Source organism: Heterodontus francisci, chromosome 1, assembly GCF_036365525.1.
Source record: "Heterodontus francisci isolate sHetFra1 chromosome 1, sHetFra1.hap1, whole genome shotgun sequence".
In the NCBI taxonomy this organism is placed as follows: Eukaryota; Metazoa; Chordata; class Chondrichthyes; order Heterodontiformes; family Heterodontidae; genus Heterodontus; species Heterodontus francisci.
In genome coordinates this window covers 214,687,362-214,714,160 of record NC_090371.1, presented here as the reverse complement: position 1 = coordinate 214,714,160, position 26,799 = coordinate 214,687,362, and the positions used below count along the sequence as shown (strand labels likewise).

Below are 26,799 nucleotides of genomic sequence, written 5' to 3'. Positions count from 1 at the left end.
TTGCTTTTCGTTGGGGCCCAGTATTGTTCTTAAACATTGTTCACTGTAGGAAACTTTTCTCTCGAGGTTCATATGTCTTGTGGGTTTTGGAGTTCCATGAGAAAGAGATGGGAGCAGACAGGAGGCTGTGGCAAGCCAGCCAAGAGATCTTTTCAATCCAGGAGCAAATAGCTTTCTACAGGCTCTCAGTTCATACTGTACAATTCAGAAAAAAAGACTGCCAAGCAGGTTAATCATGTGACTAGCTGGTTTGACCACATCGGTTTGTGGATTGTATTGGAGCAAGGGATAGCTCCTTTGTTCCAAACACTGTCTGTTAATATGCAAAAATGTCTTCCCAGCCAGGAGCCTGGCAATCCCCTGTCACAGGCCTGCTCTTCCCAGCAACAATTTGAAATTTAATGTCCACGTGGCGCAATTAAAGTGACTTATTCGTGGCAGGTGGGGGCCTGCATGACATCTTCACACCCAGGGGAATGAAATGCGATGAGAAAAGCGCATTTAATTAAAAAGGATCGAGAGAAAATATATAAGGTACAGGAAAAAAACATGCATTCATCCGATTCATTCATAAATCCTAAAGCTTATTAAAATTATTGGCCTTTTCTTGGTGCCAGTGCTGCTTTAATTGCCCCCTTTTTGGCATTCCAGTAAACATGCAGTTTTTTGAGGAAGTTTTTCTTCAGTTTGCCATTGCCATGACTACCTAGGGTCTTTGTTCCTGTTGAAGTCTGCCAAGGGTGGGGGGGGGGGGGGGGGGGGGGGTAGATTTAATTAGCCCTAAATTGGATTTTTTTTTTTCCAAGAGAGTCAGCAGTGGGTGGGTCTATCCTGAACACTCTTACAGTGCTTTGCTGAGGCATGCAAAGGCTTTTGTCTTCAGGGAATGGCTGGTTCCCTTTTTCTCTGACTGTGGGGGAGGATTCTTTGTTAATCTCCCCTTTGTTCCCTGGGACACTCCTGCCTGCAGGTATGAGTGCAGACTCTACTGCACTCCTGTGGCACTTCAACTAGGTGAGGCATCACCCTCATGGTATCTCTGCCCGAGAGGTCTTTCTTTGTCTCTGCAGGTTCCTGTAAATGCTGTTTGCAACTCTGATGGGGTGCTTCTAGAGTCTGCATTCACGTAGGAGGATGCGGGGTCTAACTTTTCACATTCTTCTGCGAGGTGCCTCACTGACAGTGTGAATGTGGAAAATTTGGGCTCCAGGATTGTCCATTTTTAGTGTCCAAGAACCATACAGGGAGAGAGGCAAAGGGGAGACAAAGGCAAACACAAATGGGCAAAAACGTTAATTTTTCTTTTTGTCCATGAATAGCATGGAAAATCAAGTGATGCCACTGCAATTCTGGTTACTTCTTGAAGTCAAAATGTTACAAGAAGAACTGGTCTTGCATAATTTATAGAATTTTTTTATTGAAACATTTCATGCAATTTGATCACAGCACTACACAGTATTCAGGAATATCCCAATTTTTCTGTTGAATAAAAAGTAGGTTTATTTTGTACATGTCAATTCTGTAAAACAGTTTTTTGCTATCTTCCTCACAGTTCTGTAGATTTCTTGTGTTTTCAAATTACAGACTGGTCCATTATGGGATGGAAGAAATGAGGAACGCCATTAGTGAAAAGGCCATCATATATCATGCTTGCAAGAATGCTGAAAGATATCTAATCCAATAGTTATCCCGCACTACAATGGTGCTAAAGTTGGAATCTTATCATTGATGACGTGTGGAAATTTTAGTGAATTGCATCATCTAAACTGATTGCCTCCCATCCATCTGGGATGTGAAAAAGCTGAAAAGTGGACAGAAGAAAAAATACAAAAATAACTTACTAAAATGTGTAACTTCTTAAGGACTTGTTTCCAACCACCACTTTTCAGCCTTCCTGCTTTTCATATAGCTTTTAAAACGTTTTCATTCTTTTGCAGCACATTTGCATTTCATCAGAACTAAATCACTCAATATTATGCCATCAACCAATTTTAACTGGTGCAACATATGCAGTGCAGGTCACTTGGTGTTATGTAGATATTCTGTGCACGTCACCATGATGAAATTTCACCAACGTATTAAAATGTTCCTATTATGAACCAAATTTGCATACACTAGTGAAAATTCTATATAAAACCATCCCCTGAATATGTTCTTTTCATGGCTTTCCCACCCCCTCTGGCCTCTCATTTCTCCTATGTCTAGTTAGAGTATCTTGGACAGGCCTGGGAACAGGGTGATCTACAACCTTGCCTAGTAAAACTTGAGGGTTTTCCCCAACCCGACAAAAGGTAAATAGAAAATTCAAGATCCAGTTGGATAAAAATTTAAAAGAAATAGATCAAATGAATTACAAATTAGGGTAAGTTGGGTAAACATGTCCTTAATGTCTCCGAAGACAGAATTATTAGGGATATTTTACCATATAGACTTTGCTGTGGTGCAACTTTCAAATTTGTTACAAAAATGTCAAAGGAAATATGCATTTTAAAAATCATGACAAAACAGATTTGCATGTTTTCTAGTGAAGACTTGCTATCCTTGGAATAAAATGCTGCTCCGGATTCCACAGCAAAACAGCAAAAGTCTTGTGTAAAAGTGCATATAGAAGAACAGCAGAAAAGAAATGAGCACTATTATAAACAAATAAAAATATAAAACAAGCTGATTTAACCATTTGGGAAGCTAAAATTTGCAATGTATTGCAAACATCCAGTCAACTTTAACCAATCAAGCTGGAAGTAAATGCACAAGGATCTAGTTCCTATCATCCTACAAAATGTCCAACCTGCTGGTAGCCACTAATCAGTTACTGAGAGGATTTATAATAAATGATTTCAATACCACTCTTTAAGAAAACAAACTAGCACATAACAAAGAGCCAGAACTGCTGGTGCAGCATATGCTTGCCAAAAACAGTGTTATTTTAAAAAATGTTGAATTAATGACTTCAGAACTAATGTTTGACTTCAGAACTAATGTTTGGCTACAAAAAAGAGAGGACAGTAGCTTCATAGACTGAACAAAGTACACAGTAAATGCAACAGTTAAAAATACTGAATTCACCAAATGCACAGCAGAGGACATATTGCCCCTTTACCTACTTCCTTCTAATGTCAGATTGAAAGTCCCTACCCAATTGAAAATGAGGACAAAGGCAACTAACCTCAACATACATGTATCTCTATACATACCTTAGAAATCCACTGAGAAAGGAACTGTAACTTGACACTATTCTGGTTTGATTACAAAAAAAATGTCAGCACTCAAGTTAAGACAGAGCTGCACACAGGGCTCATTTTGTCCACTTCCACATTTGTATTTCAGATGTCAAGTGACCTAATGTGTAGAGGGTTTGTAAGTCATCATTTGTGCAATATACCTTCAACTTCAGGATACCAACTATGCAGCAATTGTGCTATCTTGGAAAAATGACTTTACATTTATATTTTGACCGCAAACTAGTACTTAAACACACAGTATCAGTAACATTCAAGTGAATTATCTATGCTTGGTCACCTTTCATCTCCATATTCTAAAGCCATAACCTATACAAGTTCTTCGGATTAGGCAGAAATGGAATACTACAGTGTAAACTGAACACTTTCACAAGAACAGCAGTATACTAAAAAAAGACTGATCATCTTTTCCCAACAATTGGTCACAAAAAGTCAAGTATCTTCCAGATTCCCATCCATGACAGTCCAGAATGTATCCATTTTGCATGTCCTTCAAGTGATTACAAACTCCAGAAATTCAACAATCAAGGATTTATGAGCACTATGAAGCAGCATTAAAGCACTGTTATGACACAGAGGAGATAGGATTATGTGGGGAACCCATCTGGGTGAGAACTTTATCCAGCCATTGCAGAGGACCATGTAGATGGATTTCTATCCAGCAAGGGGTACTTGTCACATCCTGTCGATGATACTCAGCTCCCCAACCCTAAAAAAAGACAAAGAAAACAGGAATCGATTAAAGTTGATTCTTTAAAAAATCAAATACAGAAAAAATACATTTTCACCAAGACAGCAACAAGTTATATAGGTTACATGCAGCATAAAATTCCTCACCAAAATGCACCATTAGCTTGCCCAACTTCAGTGTCTCTCAATGCACCAGTGCTACATTTCCTGCACAGTCATCCTTATGGTCAGCACCAGTTCGAAGCATTCGCACCCAGCACTCTGACTTGCAATGCCCAATTTAACAAGCCAAATTAGTCTAACATGGAACTTGTAGCAGATTCCAAAAAAGGAGTGTTCTGATCCACAATTAACCGTTTTCTCCAATTGGATGGTTAATGCAGAAACAGTAAAGAGTGATCCACATTTAGCTTAAACAAAAACAACTTATATTTATAGAACATCTTTAACATAATAAAAAGCCCCAAGGTGCTTCACAGGAGTGTTATAAAGCAAAATTTGACACTGAGCCACATTAGGCGATATTAGGTCAGATGGCCAAAAGCTTGCAAAGTGTTAGGTTTTAAGGAGCCTCAAACGGGAATGTGAGGTAGAGAAGCAGAGGGGGTTAGGGAGTGAATTCCAGAGCACAGGGTCTAGGCACTGCCACCAATGTTGGAAAAATTAAAATCGACGTGCTCAAGAAGCCAGAATTGAAGCAGCACAGATATCTTACAGCATTGTAGGGCTGGAGGAGATTACAGTTTTGGCAGTGCAAGGCCATGGAGGGATTTGAAAATCAGGATAAAATTTTTTTTAAAAACAGGCTCGGCTGACAGCCAAATTAGGTCAGCAGGCACAGAGGTGATGGGCGAGCAGGACTGGTGTGAATAAGCACATGGGCAGCAGAGTGTTGGATGACCTCAAGTTTGCAGAAGGTAGAATGTGGGAGGTTGACCAGGAGCAGTCAAGTCTAGAGGGTTTTGGCAGCAGATGAGCTAGGCGGGGCGGAGTCAGATTATATTATGCAGATGGAAATAGGCACTCAGTGATGGCGTGGATATGTGATTAGAATCTCAACTCGGGGTCAAATATGACACCAAAGTTGCGAACAGTCTGTTTCAGCCTCAGACAGTTGCCAGGAAGAGGGACGCAGTCAGTAGCTGTGGAACAGAGGTTGTGTCAGGTACTGACGACGATGTCTGATATCCAGCACTGGATGAGCAGAAATTTTCTCCAATTAAATATTGGGAAGACCAAAGTCAAGCAGTATGATAATTCAGCAACAGTGGATGGGGTCAACCGAGGTAGTGGTGAGGTAGAATTGGGTGTCATCAGCATATGTGAAAACTAATGTTGCATTTTTAAATGATGTCAACGAGGGGCAGGATGTAGTTGAGAATAGGAAGGGGCCAAGGATAGATTCTTGGGAGACACCAGAGGTAATAGTGCAGGAGTTGGAAGAGAAGCCATTGCAAGTGATACTCTGGCTACGATTAGACAGATAAGAACGGAACCAGGTGAATGCAGTCCAACTGGAAGATGATGGTGTGGTCAACCGTATCAAAGGCTGCAGACAGGTTGAGAAGGACAAGGAGGGATAGTTTACCTTTGTCACATCACAAAGGATGTCATTTGTGACTTGGCAGCATTTGATTAAGTGCGGCATCAAGCAGCCCTTGCATAATTGAAGGCAATGGGAATCTGGGGAGGGGGGAGTAACTCTCCACTGACTGGAGTCATATCTAGCACAAAGGAAGATGGTTATGGTTGTTGGAGACCAATTAGCTTAGACCCAGGACACAGCTGCAGGAGTTCCTCAAAGTAGTGAACTAGGCCCAACCATCTTCAGCTGCTTCATCACAAGGTCAAAAGTGTGCCGATGATTGCACAATGTTCAGTACCATTTGCAACTCCTCAGACACTGAAGCAGTGCATGCCCGCATGGAGCAAGACCTGGACAAGATTCAGGCAACGACCATCTTCAACAAGAGAAAATCGAACCATCTCCCTTTGACATTCAACGAAATTACCATTGCTGAATCCGTACCAACATCCTGGGGTTACCACTGACCAGAAACTTAACGGACCAGCCATATACATAGTGCGGCTACAAGAGCAGGTCAGAGGCTGGGAATTCTACAGTGAGTAACTCACCTTACCCCCCAAAGCCTGTCCACCATCTAGAACGCAAAAGTCAGGAATGTGATAGAATATTCTCCACTTGCCTGGATGAATGCAGTTCCAACAAGCTCACCATCCAGGACAGCTTGCTTGATCAGCACCCCATCACCACCTTAAATATACCCTCCCTCCACCATCGGTGCATAGTGGCAGCAGTGTGTAGCATCTACAAGATGTACTGCGGTAACTCGCCAAGCTTCCTTCCACAACACCTTTCAAAGCCGCGAACTCTACAACTAGAAGGACAAGGGCAGCAGATGCATGGGAACCCCACATCTACAAATTCCCTTCGAAGCCACACACCATCCCGACTTTTAACTACATCGCCATTTCTTCAGTCGCTGGGTGAAAAAAATGCAACTCCCTTCCCAACAGCTCGACACATGGACTGCAGCGGTTCAAGAAAATGGTTCCCCACAAACTTCTCAAGGGCAATTAGGGATGGCCAACAAATGCTGACATTGCCAGCAACGCTCACATCTCTCGAAGAAAAAAAACTTTAAGAGCCGTTTCACTACTGTAGAAGGGTCAACAATCAGGTTGGAGGGATTCAAACATTGAGGTCTGGGAAAGATAAGCATGAATTTGGGAGACAATACATTCAAGGACTTTGGAGATGCGGCGGCAGTTTGCAAGGACGGTGAGTCAAGGGTTTTATTTTGAGAAGGGTGATAATGGCATATTTAAAAGGAGAGAGGGACAGTGCCTAAAGAGAGAACCGTTAACAATACCAGCTATCATGGGGGCCAGGAGAGGGATGATGGGTGGTCAGCAGTTTAATGGGAATAGGGAGCAAGAGGTGCATCTCATGGACAGGATGAGCTCAGAGCGGGCATGAGGAGAGGGATTACGGCAGGGCGAGTCCTAGAATGGTTACAACAGAAGGCAGCCATTCAGCCCATCGTGTCAGTGCTGGCTCCCTGCAAGAGCAACTCAACTAGTCCCACTCCCCTGCCTTTTCCCTATAGCCCTGCAAATCTTTTCTCTTCAGATAATTATCCATTTCCCTTTTGAATGCCTCGATTGAATCTCCCTCCACCACAATTTCTGGCAGTGCATTCCAGATCCTAAGCACTCACTGCATAACAAAGTTTTTCCTCATAGCACCTCTGGTTCTTCTCCCAATCACTTGAAATCAGTGTCCTCTGGTTCTCGACCCTCCCAATAACAGGAGCAGTTTCTCCCTATCCACTCTGTCCAGACTCCTCAATTTTTAACACCTCTATCAAATCTCCTCTCAACCTTCTCTTCTGAGAACAACCCCAGTTTCTCCAATTTATCTTAATAACTAAAGCCTCTCATCCCCAGAACCATTCTTAGTCAGTCATAGAGTCATAAGAGTTTTACAGCACAGAAACAGGCCCTTCGGCCCAACGTGCCTGCACCGACCATCAAGCACCCGGCCAAACTAATCCCATTTCCCTGCACTTGGCCCGTAGCCTTGTATGCCATGGCCTTTCAAGTGCTCATCCAAATACTTCTTAAATGTCGTGAGTGTTCCTGCCTCTACCGCCCCTTCAGGCAGTGTGTTCCAGATTCCAACCACCCTCTGGGTGAAAACATTCCTCCTCAACTCCCCTCCAAACCTCCTGCCCCTTACCTTCAATCTGTGCCCACTAGTTATTGACCCCTCCGCTAAGGGAAAAAGTTTCTTCCTATCTATCCCATCAATGCCCCTCATAATTTTGTATATCTCAATCATGTCCCCCCCCTCAGCCTTCTCCGCTCCAAGGAAAACAACCCCAGCCTATCCCGTCTCTCCCATAACTGAAATGCTCCAGCCCAGGCAACATCTTGTTGAATCTCCTCTGCACCCTCTCCAGTGCAATCACATCCTTCTTATAGTGTAGTGACCAGAACTGTACACAGTACTCCAGCTGTGGCCTAACCAGCATTTTATTCAGCTCCATCATAACCTCCCTGCTCTTATATTCTATGCCTCGGCTAATAAAGGCAAGTATCCCCTATGCCATCCTAATCACCTGTGCTGCTGCCTTCAGTGACCTATGGACAAGCACCCCAAGGTCCCTCTGACCCTCTGTACTTCCTAGGGTCCTACCATCCATCATGTATTCCATTGCCTTGTTAGACCTCCCAAAGTGCATCACCTCACACTTCTCAGGATTAAACTCCATTTTCCACAGCTCCGCCCCATCTTACCAGCCCAACTATATCATCCTGTAATCTAAGGCTTTCCTCACTATTTATGACCCCCTCAATTTTCGTGTCGTCTGCAAACTTACTGATCATACCTCCTATATTCACGTCTAAATCATTAATGTACACTACAAATAGCAAGGGTCCCAGCACCGATCCCTGCGGTACCCCACTGGTCACAGGCCTCCATTCACAAAAACAACCCTCTACCATCACCCTCTGCCTCCTGCCACCAAGCCAATTTTGGATCCAATTTGCCAAATTACCCTGGATTCCATGGGCTCTTACTTTCTTAACCAATCTCCCATGTGGGACCTTATCAAAAGCCTTACTGAAGTCCATGTAGACTACATCAACTGCTTTACCCTCATCTACACATCTAGTCACCTCTCGAAAAATTCAATCAGATTTGTTAGACACGATCTCCCCCTGACAAAGCCATGCTGACTATCCCTGATCAATCCCTGCCTCTCCAAGTGGAGATTAATCCTGTCTCAGAATTTTTTCCAATAATGTCCCTACCACTGACAGACTCACTGGCCCGTGATTACCTGGTTTATCCCTACTACCCTTCTTGAATAATGGCACCACATTCGCTGTCCTCCAGTCCTCTGGCACCTCTCCTGTCGCCAGAGGATCTGAAAATTTGTGTCCGAGCCCCCGCTATCTCCTCCCTTGCCTCACACAGCAGCCTGGGATACATCTCAACTGGGCCTGGGGATTTATTCACCTTGAAATCCACTAATACTTCCTCCTTTTCAGTGCTAATTTGATCAAGTATATCACAATCCCCCTCCCTGATCACTACACCAACACTGTCCCTCTCCATAGTGAACATAGATGAAAAGTAATCGTTCAAAACCTCACCTATGTCCTCCGGTTCCACACACAGATTGCCTCTTAAATCCCTAACGGGCCCCACTTTTTCCCTGGTTATCCTCTTGCCCCGAATGTACTTATAAAATGCCTTGGGATTTTCCTTTATCTTGTCTGCCAGTGATTTTTCTTGCCCCCCCCCCTCTTCACTCTCCTAATTACTTTAAGTACTCCCCTACACTTTCTATACTCCTCTAGGGCCTCCGCTGTTTTCAGCACTCTGAATCTGCCATACGCCTCCTTTTTTTTTTCCTAATCCAATTCTCTATATCCCTTGACATCCAGGGTTCCCTTGACCTGTTGGTTCTACTCTTTACCTTTACGGGAACATGCTGGACCTGAAAGAAGGATTAGAAGTGTCTGTAATTTCCACTCTTATTTCCCTCAGTATCCTCAGATGCATCTGATCTGGTTCTGGTAACTTATCAACTTTAAGAACATCCACCCTTTCTATTACCTTCTCTTTATCAATTTTAGTCCACCCAGTATCTCAATTACCTCCTCTTTCATTATGACTTTGGCAGCATCTTCTTCCTTGGCAACGACAGATGCAAGTACTCATTTAGTACCTCAACCATGCCCTTTCCCTCCATGTGTAGATCCCCTTTTTGGTTCCTAATCGGCCCCACTCTTCCTTTTACCACCTTTTTACTATTCATATGCCTATAGTAGACTTTTGGATTCCCTTTTATGTTGGCTGCCAGTCTCTTCTCATACTCTTGGTGCTTTTTCTTTTTTTGCTTCCCCTCTGAACTTTCTATATTTAGCCTTGTTCTTACTTGTATCAACTTGACATCTGTCATAGGCACACTTTCTCTGCTTCATAATTTCCATCAATTTCGGCATCCAGGGAGCTCCAGCTTTATTTGTCCTACCTTTCCTCCTCGTGAGAATGTAGTTTGACTATACCCAAACTATCTCCTCTTTAAAGTTGTTCAATTAAATTTTGCCTGTCAGTCTTGATTCCAATTTAACTGGGGCAGATCCATTCTCACCCCATTGAAAATAGCCCTCCCCCAAATAATGATTTTTACTTTGGATTGCTCTTTGCCCCTTTCCATAGTTAACCTAAACCTTATGATACTATGATCACTGTTCTCTAAATGTTCCCCTATTCACACAATCCATTTGTCCCACCTCACTCCCCAGAACCTAATCCAGCAATGCCTCCTTCCTCATTGGACCAAAAAACGTATTGTAGAAAATTTTTCAGAACAGACTTCAGAAACTCTTGTCTTTCTGTCCCTTATATTATCCCAGTATATTTTAGGATAATTGAAGTCTCCCATTATAACTACTCTAGTTTTCGCACCTCTCCAATTTTCTTGAAAATTTGTTCCTCTATCTCATTCCCACTAGATGATGACCTATAGAATACACCCAATAGTGTAACAGTAGATCTATTGTTTCTTAGCTCTAATCAAATAGATTCTGACCTTGACCCCTCTAAGATATCCTTTCCACCACTGTATTATCCTTAATCAATTGCCACCCCTCCTCATTTCTTTCCTGAACATCTTTTATCCAGGAATATTTTGTACCTAGTCCTGTCCTTTATTGAGCCAGGTCTCAGTTACTGCCACATCATATTTCAAAGTGGCTACCTGTACCTGCAGCTCACCAACCTTATTTGCCACACTCCAAGCTGCAGTACATACATACACAGTAAACCCAATTTAGGCTTTACTGCATTTTCTTTTACTCTGACCTCATCTAATATCTTACTATTTCTTACTTTAGTGCTGTGTGTCTCTTGCAATTCTTTATCCACCTTGTTTTTCCTCTTTGTTACCGCCTGGCTCCCATCCCCCGCCATGTTATTTTAAACCCTCCCAATAGCACTGGCAAACTGCCCCACAAGGATATTGGTCCTGGCTCTGTTCAGGTGCAACCCGTCCGACTTGTACAGGTCGCAGCACAGATCCCAATGTCCCAGGAATCTAAAGCCTTCCCTCCTGCAGCATCTCTCCAGCCACATATTCATCTGCTCTATCCAGTTATTGGGCCCAGTGGGCTACTGGGAGGGAGAGAAGCGGCAGAGGTAGCTGATCAGATGGTCTCAATCTTAGAAGAATGCAAACAAGTCTATGAGTTCCTCACACTTATTGTTGGAGGTGAGGGTGGAGGAGACTAGGGAGAGGGGTTTAGGAAGACAGTTTGCAGTAGAAAAAAGCCAGGGTTTATCTTTGCATTCCAGCATGACCCTGGAATAGTGAGCATTTCAGCAGACAAAAGTAGGGCCCGACAGTGCTTTATATGGTCAAGTCAGATCTGACGGTGAATGGGTAAACCAGTTGTTGCCTTATCCATTCAAGTCTGCGTCCCATGGACTTAAGGGAGGTAGAAATGAGGGCCGTACCGGGGGAACAGCCAGGAAGAGATAGAGAGTAATGGTTTTATTGGGGACTAGGGCATGAAAAGGTGGGGGTGAGGATGCAGTTAACAAATCAGTATCTGCAGAAATGTCGTGATAAACAGAGGATACAATGAGTAGCAAGGCCACGAGAGATGGCAAGGTCAAGAGGGTGACTGTGAATATGGGGTGGGGAGTTTACATGGAGAAAGAGATTAAGGGATGTTAATTGGATAGTGAACTGAGAGAAGAGAGAGAACATCATGAGTTGAGACGAAAGGTGAAATCACTGAGGATGAGAAATCATTCAGTGCAGAGGCTGAGGGAGGAAAACAATGAAGATATCTTGGTGAGACAGGTTTTATTGTACTTAGATGGGTGGAAGGGAACAAGGATTTTAAATGAGATGAGGGGATGGAACAAAGTTAGATGCTCAAAGGGGCAGAAAGTGTCAAAGAAAGGGGTGTGGCCAAGGCACGATTTGGCGACAAGAGCCACACAGCCACTGTGTCGGTCTTGTCGGGGCAAATGGTGAAAGATACAGCCAGGTGGGGAGCCTTCATTTATGGGGAAGGTGCCATCACCCCTCAGCCAAGTTTCCTTCAAGGCCATGACGTCGATACAATCATCCACAATAAGCTCATGCATGTTAAGGGCCCTATTCACAAGTGAACAGGTTCTGGAGGGATAACCAATTTAAAAAGATTCCCCTAAATGTACCGACACCATCTATGTATTAAAGAGTTTGCATAAACTGTGCTCACTTCCTGCAACACTCATGTCAACATTTAAAATGGGAAAATTATAAATCTATACTTTAGAATGGGAAGACATTTTGGGGGCAATATCAACTTAGCCTAATGCCTGGCTTGGGTATAAAATTAAAACCCGACCCGACCCAAAAATATCAAACATATTATTGAAACATTAAAAAAATTGTAGATTAGAAAAAATACAAACCAAAACAGTATAGCCCAGCCCGACCCAAGCCTGAATGCTGGACAGAGAATATAGACCCGATCCCAACAAATATAGTTGGGTTTGGTTGGGGTCGGGTAACCAGGCTTCAACATAGCCTGCCTAGTTAGCCACCTGTTTTACACTCCGCCAGATTTAACTCTCCACTGAAGTCAACAGAAGGTAAAAATCTGGTAAGGTTTTTACTTCATGGCCTTGGCCTGTCTCAAAAGCCTGGGCCTCAACTGGATATTTCCAGCACTTAGAAAAAAACTTTTGAATTATATTTGTACATTCAAAACATGTGCACTTGATAGTTTCCTAGTGTGCAATACGTTTATCAGTACAAACTGAAAAGTAAATGAGTATGCACTCATTTCTTGAGGATTTGAGATTTTGTAAAACTGGAGATTTAAATCCTAGACTGCTTATTTCAGGCAAGTTTAATATTTAAATTCATTAACAAATGCCATATACTCACAACCTGACACCACCAGCAATTGGAGCAGGTTTAAAAGAGATTGTTTATGAGGGATTTTTTTTTTTTTTAGGTCACTTGGCACTACTTCCATTGAACAGTTAAAAATCTTTCACCAACATATTTTAGACTTAAGGAAATGCATCCCTGAAGACAGTATGATAGGTCAATAAGGTGGTTAAGGCAGTATATGGGATACTTTCCTTTGTTAGCCAGTCATTCAATCTAAGAGCAGGGAGGTTATGCTCAAACTGTATAAAACGTTAGGGCAGAGCTAGAATACGGTGTGCAGACCTGGTCACCACATTACAGAAAGGATGCGAGTACAGCATACAGAGGAGATTTACAAAGATATTGACAGGACTGGAGCAAAGACTGGATAGGCTTGGGTGGTTTTCTTTGAATCAGAGGAGGCTGAGAGGAGATTTAATTGAGGTGCATAAAAATGAGGGGCCTAGATAAATGGATAGAAAGAACCTATTTCCCTCAGCAGTGTGGTCAATAATCAGGGGGTATAGATCTGAAGTAATTGGTAGAAGGATATGGGGAGAAATTTTTTCACCCAAAAAGAGTGCCTGGGGTCTATAACTCACTGCTTGCACAGGTGGCAGAGGCAGAAACCCTCATCGCATTCAAAAAGTATTTGGGTATTGTCATGCAGGCGCCCACCTGCCAAGAATGAGGCACATTAATTTTGCCACATGGACGTTACACTTCAAATCCTTGCTGGAAAGAAAAGAGTGCCTATTACAAGGAACAGCCAGGCTCCTAGCCGGAAAGACATTTTTACGTACTAGCAGACAGTGTTGGAACAAAGGAACCAGTCACTGCTCCCAATGCACAGAAGACGTGGTTAGACGAGTTTAGTCACATAACTAACCGGCTGCTGCAGAGTTTTGAACTGAGAGTTTTAAACTGGCCACAGAGAATTTGAACACAGAAAGCTCCTGGCTCCTGGATTGAGAACATCTCTCTCCTGTCTGCTCTCATCTCTTTCTCACCAGCTTTGGAATCCATTGAAGACACATGAATCCCAGGAGAGAAAAGTCTCCTACAGTGAACAAGGTTTAAGAAGAATACTGGGCCCCAATAAAAAGCAAGATTTACCTACAAGCAAGAACTATCCACAAAAGGACTCTACAGTGAGCTTGAAGCACAACAAGAAACTCTTCAGATATTGCCTCAAACCTCTCCAATTTATTTTTCTTCTGCTCTTTTCTGTCTCTATTTGCATGCATGCTAACCGAATTAAAGTTTAACTAAATTTCACTTTTCTTCTTTAAACCTAAGAAAGCCTGTTTGTGTTCTCTGCCTTATAATTGGAAAGCGGCGAACAAGGATTCACCAAGGGGGAGCTCAAAACATGGAGTGTTTAAAAATTAAATCCTGTTACAGTAATACCAGGTGAAGGCTGAAAGGGACTCCTAGTCACCCTTCTCACCTGGACCTAACAGTATGCACCTGAAGTGCCATAACCTACAGGGTTATGGACCAAGAGCTGGAAATTGGGATTTGGCTGGATAGCTCTTTTGCGGCCGGTAGAGACATGGTGATCAGAACGGCCTCCTCCTGTGCCATAAGATTCTATGATTTATAGTTCCCAATGCGATTTGCCCACTACACAAGATGGTCTCTAACATGGCAGCATTAATCAAACTAAAATCTTTGCATGAATAACATTGATGATTGGACACAGTCTAGACTAACAATGATTAACCAAAGCATTTAGCAAAAAGTCTCAAACTCGTTCCACCTCCATAGGTTGGCAAAAATGAGAACTAACACAAATTAGGCACAAGTAACCAACAAATTGTTTTGGAGTCAGTGGGTCAAAATCCTGCAACTCCCTACCTAACAGCAGTGTACCTACATCACAAAGATGGCAGCAATTCAAGACAGCAGCTCAACACCACCTTCTTGAGCAATTAGAGGGGGAAATAAATGTTGGCCTTGCCAGCAATGTCCACATCACAGGAATGAATAAAACAAAAACAAAAGTAAATGCCATTTTAGAGAAATTTGTCATCAATTCTCCCTACAAGCAAAACAATGCTACTTTGTTGAATTATCACTGGACTGGAGGTTAGATTTTTATTACAAACCTCCCCTCGAAAAATTCAGTACTTTACAAGAGGACAAATTATGACACTCAATCATAAGTGTGGTATGGGTGGAAGAAACAGACCTTGTGTATGGCCCCAGGCCTTTTTACAACTGAATGGCTTACTTGGCCACTTCACAGGACAACCACTGAATGCGGGCCTGAACTTGCATAGTGGCCAGACTGAGTAAGGATGGCATGTTGTTTCCTCTGTGGGATATCAGTGAACCAGTGGATTTTTAAAGCAATTTGGCAACTCCATGGCCATTTTTTTTCTAGTGCTAGCCCACAGATTACCAGATTTAAGGAATTCAATTTCGGATCTTGCCATGGGGAATCTGAACTCATGACCTGGGGGTTGCTTGTCTAGTATCATAAGTACGAAACTACCATATCCACTTATGGTTTTTACACTCCTGGCACATGCAAGGGGCAAATATCAGGAAAATGTGCACCCCAGCCCATTTATTTTGGGCAGGAAATTTACTCAAGTGTTTTGAGGCAGAAGCATAGAGACAGGAAAAGCAGTGGAGTTGAGAGAGGTCCATGGAGCATGAAAGCCGTAAGAGTTTAGGGCTTAGACTCGGCAGGAATTTGGCATTGAAGGGCAGCTGAGCAAGAGATATTTTCCTATAATTATATTTGTGTGAAGTGAATAAGTGGAGTTTGATTCTTGCAAGAGTTTGATACTAGTAAGAGTTCGGGTTAACGGTGCCTAAACTTCAGTTCAGAAAAGACAGATGGCAGTGCAGGGAATTCCCATGATGTGTGGAATGCCATCGTGATCCTCAGATATCAGATAAGCAAGGAGCTAATGGGAGCAAAGATCTTGTAACAGTCTCTCTCACAAGGGACAAAGTATTTGACAAACTAATGGGACTAAAGGCAGACAAGTCACCAGGACCTGATGGCCTGCATCCAAGGGTTTTAAAGGAAGTGGCTGCAGAGATAGTGGAGGCACTGGGGCACTGGTCGAAATATTCCAGAACTCAATGGATTCCGGGAGGGTCCCAGTGGATTGGAAAGCCGCTAATGTGATGCCCCTGTTCAAGAAGGGAGGGAGACAAAACACAGGAAACTATAGGCCAGTCAGCCTAACATCGGTCGATGGGAAAATGCTAGAGTCCATTATTAAGGAAGAAATAGCAGGGCATTTAGAAAAGCTTAACGCAATCAAACAGTCAACATGGTTTTGTGAAAGGGTAATTATGTTTGACAAATTTGCTAGAGTTCTTTGAGGAACTGGTAGATGCAGTGTATTTGGATTTCCAGAAGGCATTCGATAAGGTGCCACATAAAAGATTATTGCACAACTCACAGAAGACAGAGTCGGGATTAATGAGTCTTTCTCGGGTTGGAAAGACGTAACTAGTGGAGTGCCTCAAGGATCAGTCCTAGGGCCTCAATTATCTACTATCTATATTAATGACTTGGAGGAGGGGGCAGAGAGTAATATATCCTAATTTGCTGACGACACAAAAAAATAGGTGGGAGGGCATGTTATGATGAGGACATATGGAATCTGCAAGGGGATATAGATAGGTTGAGTGAGTGGGCAAAAACTTGGCAGATGGAGTTTAGTGTAGGAAAGTGTGAGGTCATGCACTTTGGTAGAAAGAATCAAAAGGCAGACTATTATTTAAATGGATAGAAACTCCAATAGAGTGCAGCACAGAGGGATCTGGGTGTTCTTGTGCATGAAACACAAAACATTAGCATGCAGGTGCAGCAAATAATTTAGAAGGCAAATGGAATTTTGGCCTTTCTTGCTCGGGGGTTGGAGTTTAAAAATAGGGAAGTTTTGTTACAACTGTACAGGATGTTGGTGAGGCTGCACCTGGAGTACTGTGTAGAGTTTTGGTCCCCATATTTAAGAATGAATATACTGGCAATGGAGGCAGTTCAAAACGATTCACTAGGCTGATTCCTAGGGGTTGACTTATCAAGAATGGTTAAACAGGTTAGGCCTTTATTCATTAGAGTTTAGAAGAATGAGGGGTGATCTTATTGAAACGTACAAGATTTTGAAGGGGCTTGACAGGGTAGATGTTGAGAAGATGTTTCCACTAGTGGGGGAATCTTGAACTAGGGGACATAGTTACAGAATAAGGGGACATTCATTTAAAATTGAGATGCGAAGGAATTTCTTTTCTCAGAGGGTAGTGAATGTCTGGAATTCTCTACCCCAGAGTGTTGTGAAAGCGAGATCACTGAAAGTATTTAAAGAGGAGGTAGATACATTTTTGAAATATCAGGGAGTTGAGGGCTATGAGGAGCTGGCACGAAAGAGGAGTTGAGGTCTGGGGGCAGATCAGCCATGATCTTATTGAATGGCGGGGCAGGCCTAGGGGCCGAATGGCCTACTCCTGCTCTTACTTATGTTATGTTCTCAGTTTATCCAGGCACAAAAAATGAGCATTAAATGTTGGGAAATTGAATCTCTGAAACAAGGGATCTCTGGGCTTGAGTAACAACCAGCCACACTCTGCAGCATCAGAAAGGATGAGGGGTTCCCAGGCAGTGCTAAACAGTTCAGGACACAAGGGTAGCATAGAGAGGTGCAGCAGAGGGAGACATGACTCAGGAGGGGGAGTCTAGATTTGAAACCAGAGTGGAGAACAGAAGCAAGAAACTTAGATGAAATAAACGTATCAGAGGAGAAAGAGGCAGAGAGACAAAAACAGAGTCATAGAAGGGGCAAGCAATATATTAATAGAAAAGGAAAAGGCAAAGATAAGAGTTCTCAACTGAGTAAAGTAAAACATTAGCAGGATAAGACAGATGTGACTAAAATTAACTGGGCACAAACATTAGAAAACAAATTAGTAATGGGGCATCTTCATGAATCTCATTTGAAGTACAGCATAAATTATATTTCTACAAGATGAAAACAAGGTGCAAAGAAGAGTTCTGTGGATAAATGGAGACTGAAACTAAAACTTCTAAGGGAGGCACATGATAAAATTGGGGCTAACAATACTTAATATAATCATAAGGAATACAGAACATGTAGTAGGGAGGTGAAAAGGGAAATTGATTACAACGGCAATGAAAACCAAAATAATATAAAAATAAATGGCAAGGACTTGACAAATATATGAACAGTAAAAGAACAGTTAGAGAGTAGGATCACTCAGGGATGAAGGAGAGAGTTTAAATGAGGATGATGCAGGTATGGCAAAGATAATAAATAGTTTACAACAATGTTTAAAAATGAAGGAAACGAACAAACTATGTTAGAAGAGAATATGGAACAATTGTTAGAAATAACTGTAGAAAATGAACGGATTCTGATTTTTTTTTAAAAAGGAGAACTCAAGGTGGATAAATCACTGGGTTCTGATCATATACATCTTTGCTGTTGAAAGTAGGGAGACAGCAGAGATTCTGGCCAAAATTCTTTAAATCTCCTTAAATATGCAACTTGTGCACTGGACCCGACAGCAGTCAATGTAAGACTTTGTTCAGAGAAGCATAAACCGGGTAACTACAGGCCAGTTATTCTGCCATTAGCTGCTGGCAAACTTGAGATTTTTTGATGTGACTGATTGGATAAAGGAAATGATGGTGTCGGGTGTAAAGAATTTCAAAAGGCATTTGATAAGTTGCCTCAAGAGGCTTATTGGAGGAAAAAAAAGGAGGTAGAAGAGGAAAGTAATCAATGTAATTAGAAAGATACCTGATGGACAAACAAAGGGCAAAAGAGTGCTATTCAGATTGTAAAAGGGACAGAAGTGATACACACCAAGGATCAGTGGTGTGTCTAATTTTTTTTCTACAGGTATACAAGATTACTTGGATGATTTAGGGAAATCAAACTCGAAGCTTGCCGCTAACACAAAATGATCAGGTATAGTAAACAGTGAGCAGGACATTGCCAGATTAGCCGAATGGCAGACAAGTGGCAGATGCAATTTCATGTGGATAAGTGAGAGATATTACACTGGAGAGAGAAAAATCAAGGAATAGAAGTATACATTGAATTGCATGTCCTTTAAGGGTGTGGGTGAACACAGAAACTGAAGGGCTCAAATACATAATCCCCGGAGAGCGAGAGTACAGGCATATAAAGCCATAAAAAAAAGCTAAAAAGGGGCATAAACAGTAATGATAAATTTATAGATGTTAGTGTCATACGCAGTTTTGGGTACCCGATTAATACAGCTTGGATTCATCAAGATGATAGCAGGGATGGAAAACAATAGTTAGGAGGAGTGACTTGAGATATTGAAACTATTTACATTGAGCAGCAAAGACTAAAGGAGAATTAATACAAGTTATTTTAAATTATGCAAAGTTTTTGTGAAGTAAATTATGAAAGGTTATTTCCTCTGCTTAGGGAGTCAGTGATAAGGGGCCACTAATTTAAATTGCCATAGTGAATGAAGGTTACAAATTCTTTTTACATAGAGGGTTCTAGGGAGATTAGAATGACTTGCCACAGGGAGTGGTTGCAGCAAATACCATTGCACCTTTTAAGGGAAAATTGGGAAAATATTTGAAGTGGTCAAAGACTATGGGGGAATGAGAGCAGGACAATGGTATTAGTTTTGAAGTGCTCCGAAGAGCTGGCTCTGACAATGGGCAGAATCTCCTCCTGCAATGCTGTAAAGTTACATGGTTTAATATCGTACCGCTTTATACAGAGCTGTGAGCAAAGCTGGTGGAATCTGCTAAATGGTGTGGCTTGCTAAACAGGGAAACAATGGGAATTTGGAGAGAGTGGGAAAGAGGTGCTAAGTTATTTAAACCAAGGGGCAACAATTCACAAGTAAATACATAAATAAATACGAGTAATTAATTAAATCAAAGAGGATAAAATCAAAATTAAATAAAGAATATCAACATTAAAGGGATCCAAGCTGCATTAAATAAAAGCAAAATGCTGCAGATGCTGGAAATCTGAAATAAAAACAGAAAGTACTGGAAATACTCAGCAGGTCAGGCAGCATCTTTGGAGAGAGAAGCAGAGTTTCAGGTCTGCGACCATGCGAGACTGCCAGTCAGCAGGGTAGTGAGAGTTGAGGGGGAGATAGAGGAAAGGTCCTGTAGACACGGATTCTATCCAAAAAGGTACAATATGGTTGCTACCTATGAGCATAATAAGGATAAAGGCTGCAAGGACTGCCACAATGCTGACCTAGGCACCATGGAGCAGAGGGACATAGGAACGAACAGATAAGATACACAACATTATGAGAAAGACAACATTAAAGCAGAAGGACAGGTTAGAGTCTTTTGCCCAAATAAGAGTTTGATATACTAACACACCGCATATAAGTAAATTGTATGAATTAGAGGCTCAAATACAGTTGAGGGTATAACATGCTGCCATTAGAGAGATATGGCTGCAAGCCAGTCATAACTGGGAGTTAAATATTCCAGGTTATAAGTCTTTAAAAAGGAAAACTGGGAGCAGAGGAAGGGTAGCCTTATCGATTAAAGATACTGTTATAACACTAGTAAGAGGAAGAAAAAAATCAGCAGAGATGCTATGGTTAGAATAAGAGGGGACTTAACACTGTAATGGGATTTTGATACAAGCCCTTTGATAGCAGCAATGAAGTGGCAGAATATATTAATTCAGAGATTAGAAAGGTTTGTAGAAGTTATTATAATATACTTAATTGGGAGCAGCTGAAAGGTAGTGAATTTCCTGAGTGCATTCAAAAGAGTTTTCTGGAATAATATGCTTTAGAGCCAAGAGGACAGGCCACACTAGAATTTGTTTTATTCTTTAACAGAATGTGGGCGTCACTGACAAGATCATACCCATTTGCCGTTCTGGTCCAGGCAAGTGCCAGTGTCCCATAAAATGGACTTCCTCACACCACATATTCACCTTTCTTATCTGTTTGCCCCTATGCCAATCAGCATGCGACCTGGGTAATAATCCATACTTGTGATGGTGAGCTGTCATTTTGAACCTCTGAAGTCCATGGTGAAGTCCACAGTGAGGTTAGGGAGTCTCATGCTGATCTGGAGTGATATACAAGCCAGACTGGGTAAGGATAGCAGGTTTTGGGTCTTCAGATTGGTTTTAAACGAGAAACACGGTCACTGTTATAGGTTTTCTTTATTCCACATTTATTTAACTGAATTCCGATTCCTCAAGTGCCATGGTGGGATTTGAACCATGTCTACGGACATTAGTTCAGGCCTCTGGATTAATAGTTCAGTAATGTAACCAATATGTTACTGTGCCCTCTGAATGGTGAGTAATGAGCCAGATTTAGTTAATAATCTAAGAGTAAGGGAACATTTAACCAACAGTTGCCAGAACAGCAATTTTAATGTTATGGTTTAAAAAGGAGACACTCAGTACACCTAAGATTCTAGACTTTGGTAAGGCTAACTTGAATGAGATTACAACAGCAAACTGGATAAAACTGTTGTAGGTAGTTTTTGGGTGGTTAGAATTAGCTTTACTTTGTTCTTTAATCTGATACTAACACATTTGTCAAAGGAGTCAGTTTTATATCAATGTATTAAAACAAAACAGTCACAATTAATCCTAAAACCTTGATTGAGCTATATGAGCTCTAAATGTATTATGTACGCGGTTATGGCCAGGTGGGTGATGGCATGACTGGTTTCCACTATTCACCTCCCAACTGACCACAGCAAGTTTTTATTACTAATGTTTTAATTCCTTGCGTTTTATTTGCCAAATAAACAGACAGTGACAGGTTTTCTTGCAGGTTTAAAACAGTGGATTAAATATTTATTAAACAATAGCTGGGGGAATGTGAGCAGTGAGGAAGATGCAAAGAGCTCCAATGTGATTTGGATAAGTTAGGTGAGTGGGCAAGTGCATAGCAGATGCAGTATAACATGGATAAATGTGAGGTTATCCACTTTGGTAGTAAAAACAGAAAAGCAGATTATCTGAATGGTGATAGATTGGGAAAGGGGGAGGTGCAACAAGACCTGGGTGTCCTTGTACACCAGTTGCTGAAAGCAAGCATTCAGGTGCAGCAAGCAGTTAGGAAGGCAAATGGTATGCTGGCCTCCATTGCAAGAGGATTTAAGTACAGCAGCAAGGATGTCTAACTGCAGTTATACAAGGCCTTGGTGAGACCATATCTGGAGTACTGTGTGCAGTTTTGGTCTCCTTATCTGAGGAAGGATGTTCTTGCCATGGAGGGAGTGCAAAGAAGATTTACTAGGCTGATTCCTGGGATGGCAGGATTGACATATGAGAGATTGGGTCGACTCGGCCTATATTCACTAGAGTTTAGAAGAATGAGAGGGGATCCCAAAGAAACCTATAAAATTCTAACAGGCTAGACGCAGGGAGAATGTTCCTGATGACTGGGGAGTCCAAAGCCAGGAGTCACGGTCTCAGGATACGGGTATGCCATTTAGAACCGAGGTGAGGAGAAATTTCTTCACTTGTCTTGTCCCACATTTTGTTGACAGCACATGTACCAGTCTTTTAAAAATCAAAGTAATTCATGACAACGCTACGTCATCGCCGACGTCATCAGGATGCGCCGCGGTGCGCACACGGTCTCATGCCCTCTGCGCATGCGCTGCGGTCCGGCTCGCCAGGTCCGTTGTGTGCATGCGCAGAGACGTCATCGCGTTACGTCGTCTTCCTCGGGCAACGCGCCAGGTTGGCCTCTGCGCATGCGTCAAAGCTTCGGTGCGACTTTTTGAAAGTGGAAGGAGGAGAGGTTTCGTCGGGCATTTTCTCGCATTTTATCTGAATTATTTATTCGTTTTGGAGACTTGCTTCATTTTTATTTGACACAGGAGATTGTTCCAAGGTAAGTTGCTCTGCCTTTGTAAATTGCTTTGGAAACATTTCCATTGTCTGGGACACCGCATGTTCTCCAGTCCCTGTTGTGAGTTGCTCTGAAAACATTTCCATTGTCTGGGCCACCGCATGTTCTCCAGTCCCTGTTGTGAGTTGCTCTGAAAACATTTCCATTGTCTGGGCCACCGCATGTTCTCCAGTCCCTGTTGTGAGTTGCTCTGAAAACATTTCCATTGTCTGGGCCACCGCATGTTCTCCAGTCCCTGTTGTAAGCTGCTCTGAAAACAGTTCCATTGTCTGGGCCACCGCATGTTCTCCAGTCCCTGTTGTAAGCTGCTCTGAAAACAGTTCCATTGTCTGGGCCACCGCATGTTCTCCAGTCCCTGTTGTGAGTTGCTGTGTGCAGGCAGTACATGTACTGCAACCTGCCGTCTTAACGGTCACTTTCGTTTTTGTAACGTTTTATTGGAGTGCATTCTGTATTTCTTATCTCATCTCATGTTTCCGGTGAGGAGACTGGACTGGCTGTGGCAAGACTCTCCTCTGGCTGATGAGATGGAGCCATTTACTATGCCCAACAATTGCCCGGAAGCACCTTCGGATGGAGGTGGCCACGCACTGGACATCAGTCACGTGTCACAAACCCTGGATCCTGAGTGTCTCACCCCCTGGCCTAATGATCTGATGGACCATACATATGCCTGCCTGTTCAAAGCTCCACTTCCCCTACCTGCGGTACCCTCTGCTTGCTGCTCTGTTACACAGTTACCTGCTCCAACACCCATCAGAGCAGTGCACATGGGCACACAGCCACCTGTTTCCCCATCCGCCTTTGAAACAACCATGCAGAGCCTTGTGAGACTCCGCAATTGCCAGCTGCTGCCTGTCAAGCAGAGAGGGCGTCCAAAGGGGTCAAGCACTTGGGGAACATTCAGCAAGAAGAGACTGAGCACTAAAAGAAACAAGCAGGCCATGTCCAGTGGTAGCAGAAATGTGAATGCTCTTGCTGTGAACACAACTGGTGATAGTAGTACGCAGGATTAAATGGGAATGGATGGGAAGACACACGAGTAACATAACCACTAGAAGGGAACTGCTGGGCTAAATGGCCAGCTTTATGTTCATAGCCCAAAAGAAATGTGCTTCTTTTGCCAGCACTCTCACATCATTCATATTTTCCCTGAGAGCAGCATTGAACCATCACGAGATAGGGGCAGTAACATCATCCTGCCTCCTACAGCTGAGGTGGGTACTAAGTGATTCATTGGCGGTGTTATCAGTACATGCCTTTACCACAGAACACAAAGCATGCTCAACAGTAATTTCATTGGAGGGAGGGAAGCTCTGACCCTGATGTTCTTTCCTTATTTCCTTTCATGTAAAACATGCCCTTGAGAAAACAATCCTTGACACTTAAGGACGGCATTCAAGCAAAGGAGGCAGTGCAGGAGAGGACGCAAGGATGTGCTGATTCCTGCATCTGAGGTGGGTAATAAGTGCTTCATTGGCGACGTCATCAATTGGTGCCTTCACTGCAGAACTTAAAAATGTGCGCACAACTGTAATTTCAGTGGATGGAGGGAAGCAAGCTCTGACTCTGATTTGCTTTATTTCTTTTCATGTAAAACATGCCGTAGAGAAAACAAGACCGCATTTGTTGACAACGCGATCCTTGAGACTTAAGGTCAGCATTCAAGCAACGAAGGCAACTGGATCATGCTGCGGAGCTGGTCACGATGTGGAAAGGAACATTGCATTTATGGATGAATTGGGAATGCACATTGGGATGCATTTGGGGAACATTCAACAAGAATAGACTGAGCTCAGACTCTTGTGACTTTGCCTTCTTCACATGGACAATACAGTAGTGGAATAGAGAGCCAAGCGTTCATTCACCACAAGGCTCTCCAGGAACAATCTCTTTAGCTGTGCATAGCAGAGACTTGGCCTGTCTGTCTAACGGGAATGCTGGTGACACAACACTCATGTATCCATGCACAGCAGTGCCTCGGATGCTAAATGAACTTAATAAAACTTCTCAATAATTAACCCCAGAATTGTTGAGGCTTTGTTTTGCATGCTATTTCCCCGACTTTCCAACTGCACTTCAGATATTCAACTGTGGTGGAGGGGTGGAGGTAGGGGGGTAGAGGGAGAGGGGTGGAGGTAGGGGGGTAGAGGGAGAGGGGTGGAGGTAGGGGGGTAGAGGGAGAGGGGTGGAGGGGTGGGGAGAGGGAGCATGCAAAATGCAGGGACCAGACAGTTGCAATGCCTGAAGTACTGTGGAGAAGTAGGGGAGAAGCAACTGGATTAGGCATCCGCAGCTGGAGGGAATGGCTGAATGGAGAGGGCCGTAGAGAGCTGCGGGGAGCGAGTGTGCAAAGACCTCGGTGTCGCCGGGTCCTGGGACTGGCCGGTATGTCTTTTACTGTTGTGTTTCTGGCGCATGCACAGAAAAAGGCACTCCTCTTCCGCTCCGCTGCTCCCCCCCCCCCCCCCACCTCCGCCCTTCACCCCCACCCTCCTCCCCCCCCCCTCCTCTCCTCTCCTCCCCTCCTCTCCTCCCCCTCTCCTCCCCTCCTCTCCTCCCCCTCTCCTCCCCTCCTCTCCCCTCCCCTCCTCCCCCCCCCTCCCCTCCCCTCCTCCCCCCCCCTCCCCCTCCTCCCCCCCCCTCCCCTCCCCTCCTCCCCCCCCCTCCCCTCCTCCCCCCCCCTCCCCTCCCCTCCTCTCTTTTCCCCCCCCCCTCCCCACCCCCACCCCCTCCCCTCCCCTCCTCTCTTTTCCCCCCCCCTCCCCACCCCCACCCCGACACCCTCAACGCTGCTCTCCCCGGCCCCCGCACTGCTCTCTCACTCCGGCCATTGTATACTGCCACGTGTTCGTTAGGTTGCCTCTGTGAGAGTCTTTGAGCAGCGCCATCTTTAGTCCTGGCAGCTGCTACAGTCGCAATCTGTGACGTTTTCGTGGCACATGCTGTATTTGTGCATGTGCCAAAACAGCGCCACCTACCGTTCGCATTGTCAACAAATGCGGTCTTTAAAAATTGTTCCCATTTTTCTAACACTATTTTCACTGCTGCACTTCTCATGAGTGAGACAATGCCTTGATTAGGCAGCTTGAATGTAGCTTTAATAATGTATAATAATGTATTGCCTGTGTCAGCACAAAAGAATTGCAAACTCTAGCAACCTAGCTAACAATCAGCTTTTGTATGAATTTCATATAGTCTAGGTCAGCACAAAGGGATGATAAGTAAAGTGAATAGAGCCTTTCACAGCTATCACTTCAAGTCCCAATTAAAATAGGCTAAAAACTGGCATCACAAGGTCTGAGGCAATCAACAGGCCAAACACAAGGTAGCCTGATGATCATAAACAGTTAAAAGTCAAAGTCTGCAATGCCCCAGTACGCAGAGAACAAGATGATTCCCAGAAGTGAAACCACAGAAGTAGAACTACTCCAGAGAACAAAAGAACCATTAGACCAGATAGACAGAGGGTTTTCGCGTCGCTTGTGACCAAAACTCGATCAGGAAGCGCAATCGCGTGAGCAGTAAAGCCACGACCTGAATTTTAAGTATAACTCTATTTCTTAATGTAGTTTTCCTGAATTACTACACCAAGTAGTCTGCTGCCATATTGGTCATAGGCTTGTTGGGTCAAGAGTTAAAAATGAGACTCAAATAAAAATTCATACTGTAATCAGGTAAAAGTACAGATGAACAGTGGGAGATGTTCAATTTTTTGTTCTCATTTAGTACAAGACCAGTATATACCCCTAAAGGAAAAGAGCTCTACATACCAAATAAAACAGCTATGGTTAACAAAAGAGCATAAAACAAAAGGAAAGTGCATACCAAATTGCTAATGATCCAGGGGACTGGGAGAGATACAAAAACAGCAAGAGACAAAAAAGAGTAGTAAACAAGGAACACAAACAGAAAGTTGCAAGTGATAAAGATTAACAAAAATATTTTTACAATATTAGAAGAAAAAGGATAGTCTTGGGTGATGCAAGCCCTTT

At 43.1% G+C, this 26,799-nt stretch overlaps 1 protein-coding gene across 3 annotated transcripts in view; it reads right to left on the bottom strand.

Annotated features, from left to right (window-relative positions):
* Positions 1–1,408: 1,408 nt before the first annotated feature.
* Positions 1,409–26,799, bottom strand: part of smad1 (SMAD family member 1) — a 158,746-nt gene continuing 133,355 nt past the window's right edge. For all 3 annotated transcript variants that reach the window (XM_068041356.1, XM_068041371.1, XM_068041365.1), the window contains exon 7: positions 1,409–3,948. In XM_068041356.1, coding sequence (XP_067897457.1) covers positions 3,805–3,948 — 144 coding nt within the window. In that variant the 3' untranslated portion in view covers positions 1,409–3,804. The remainder of the gene's footprint in view (positions 3,949–26,799) is intronic.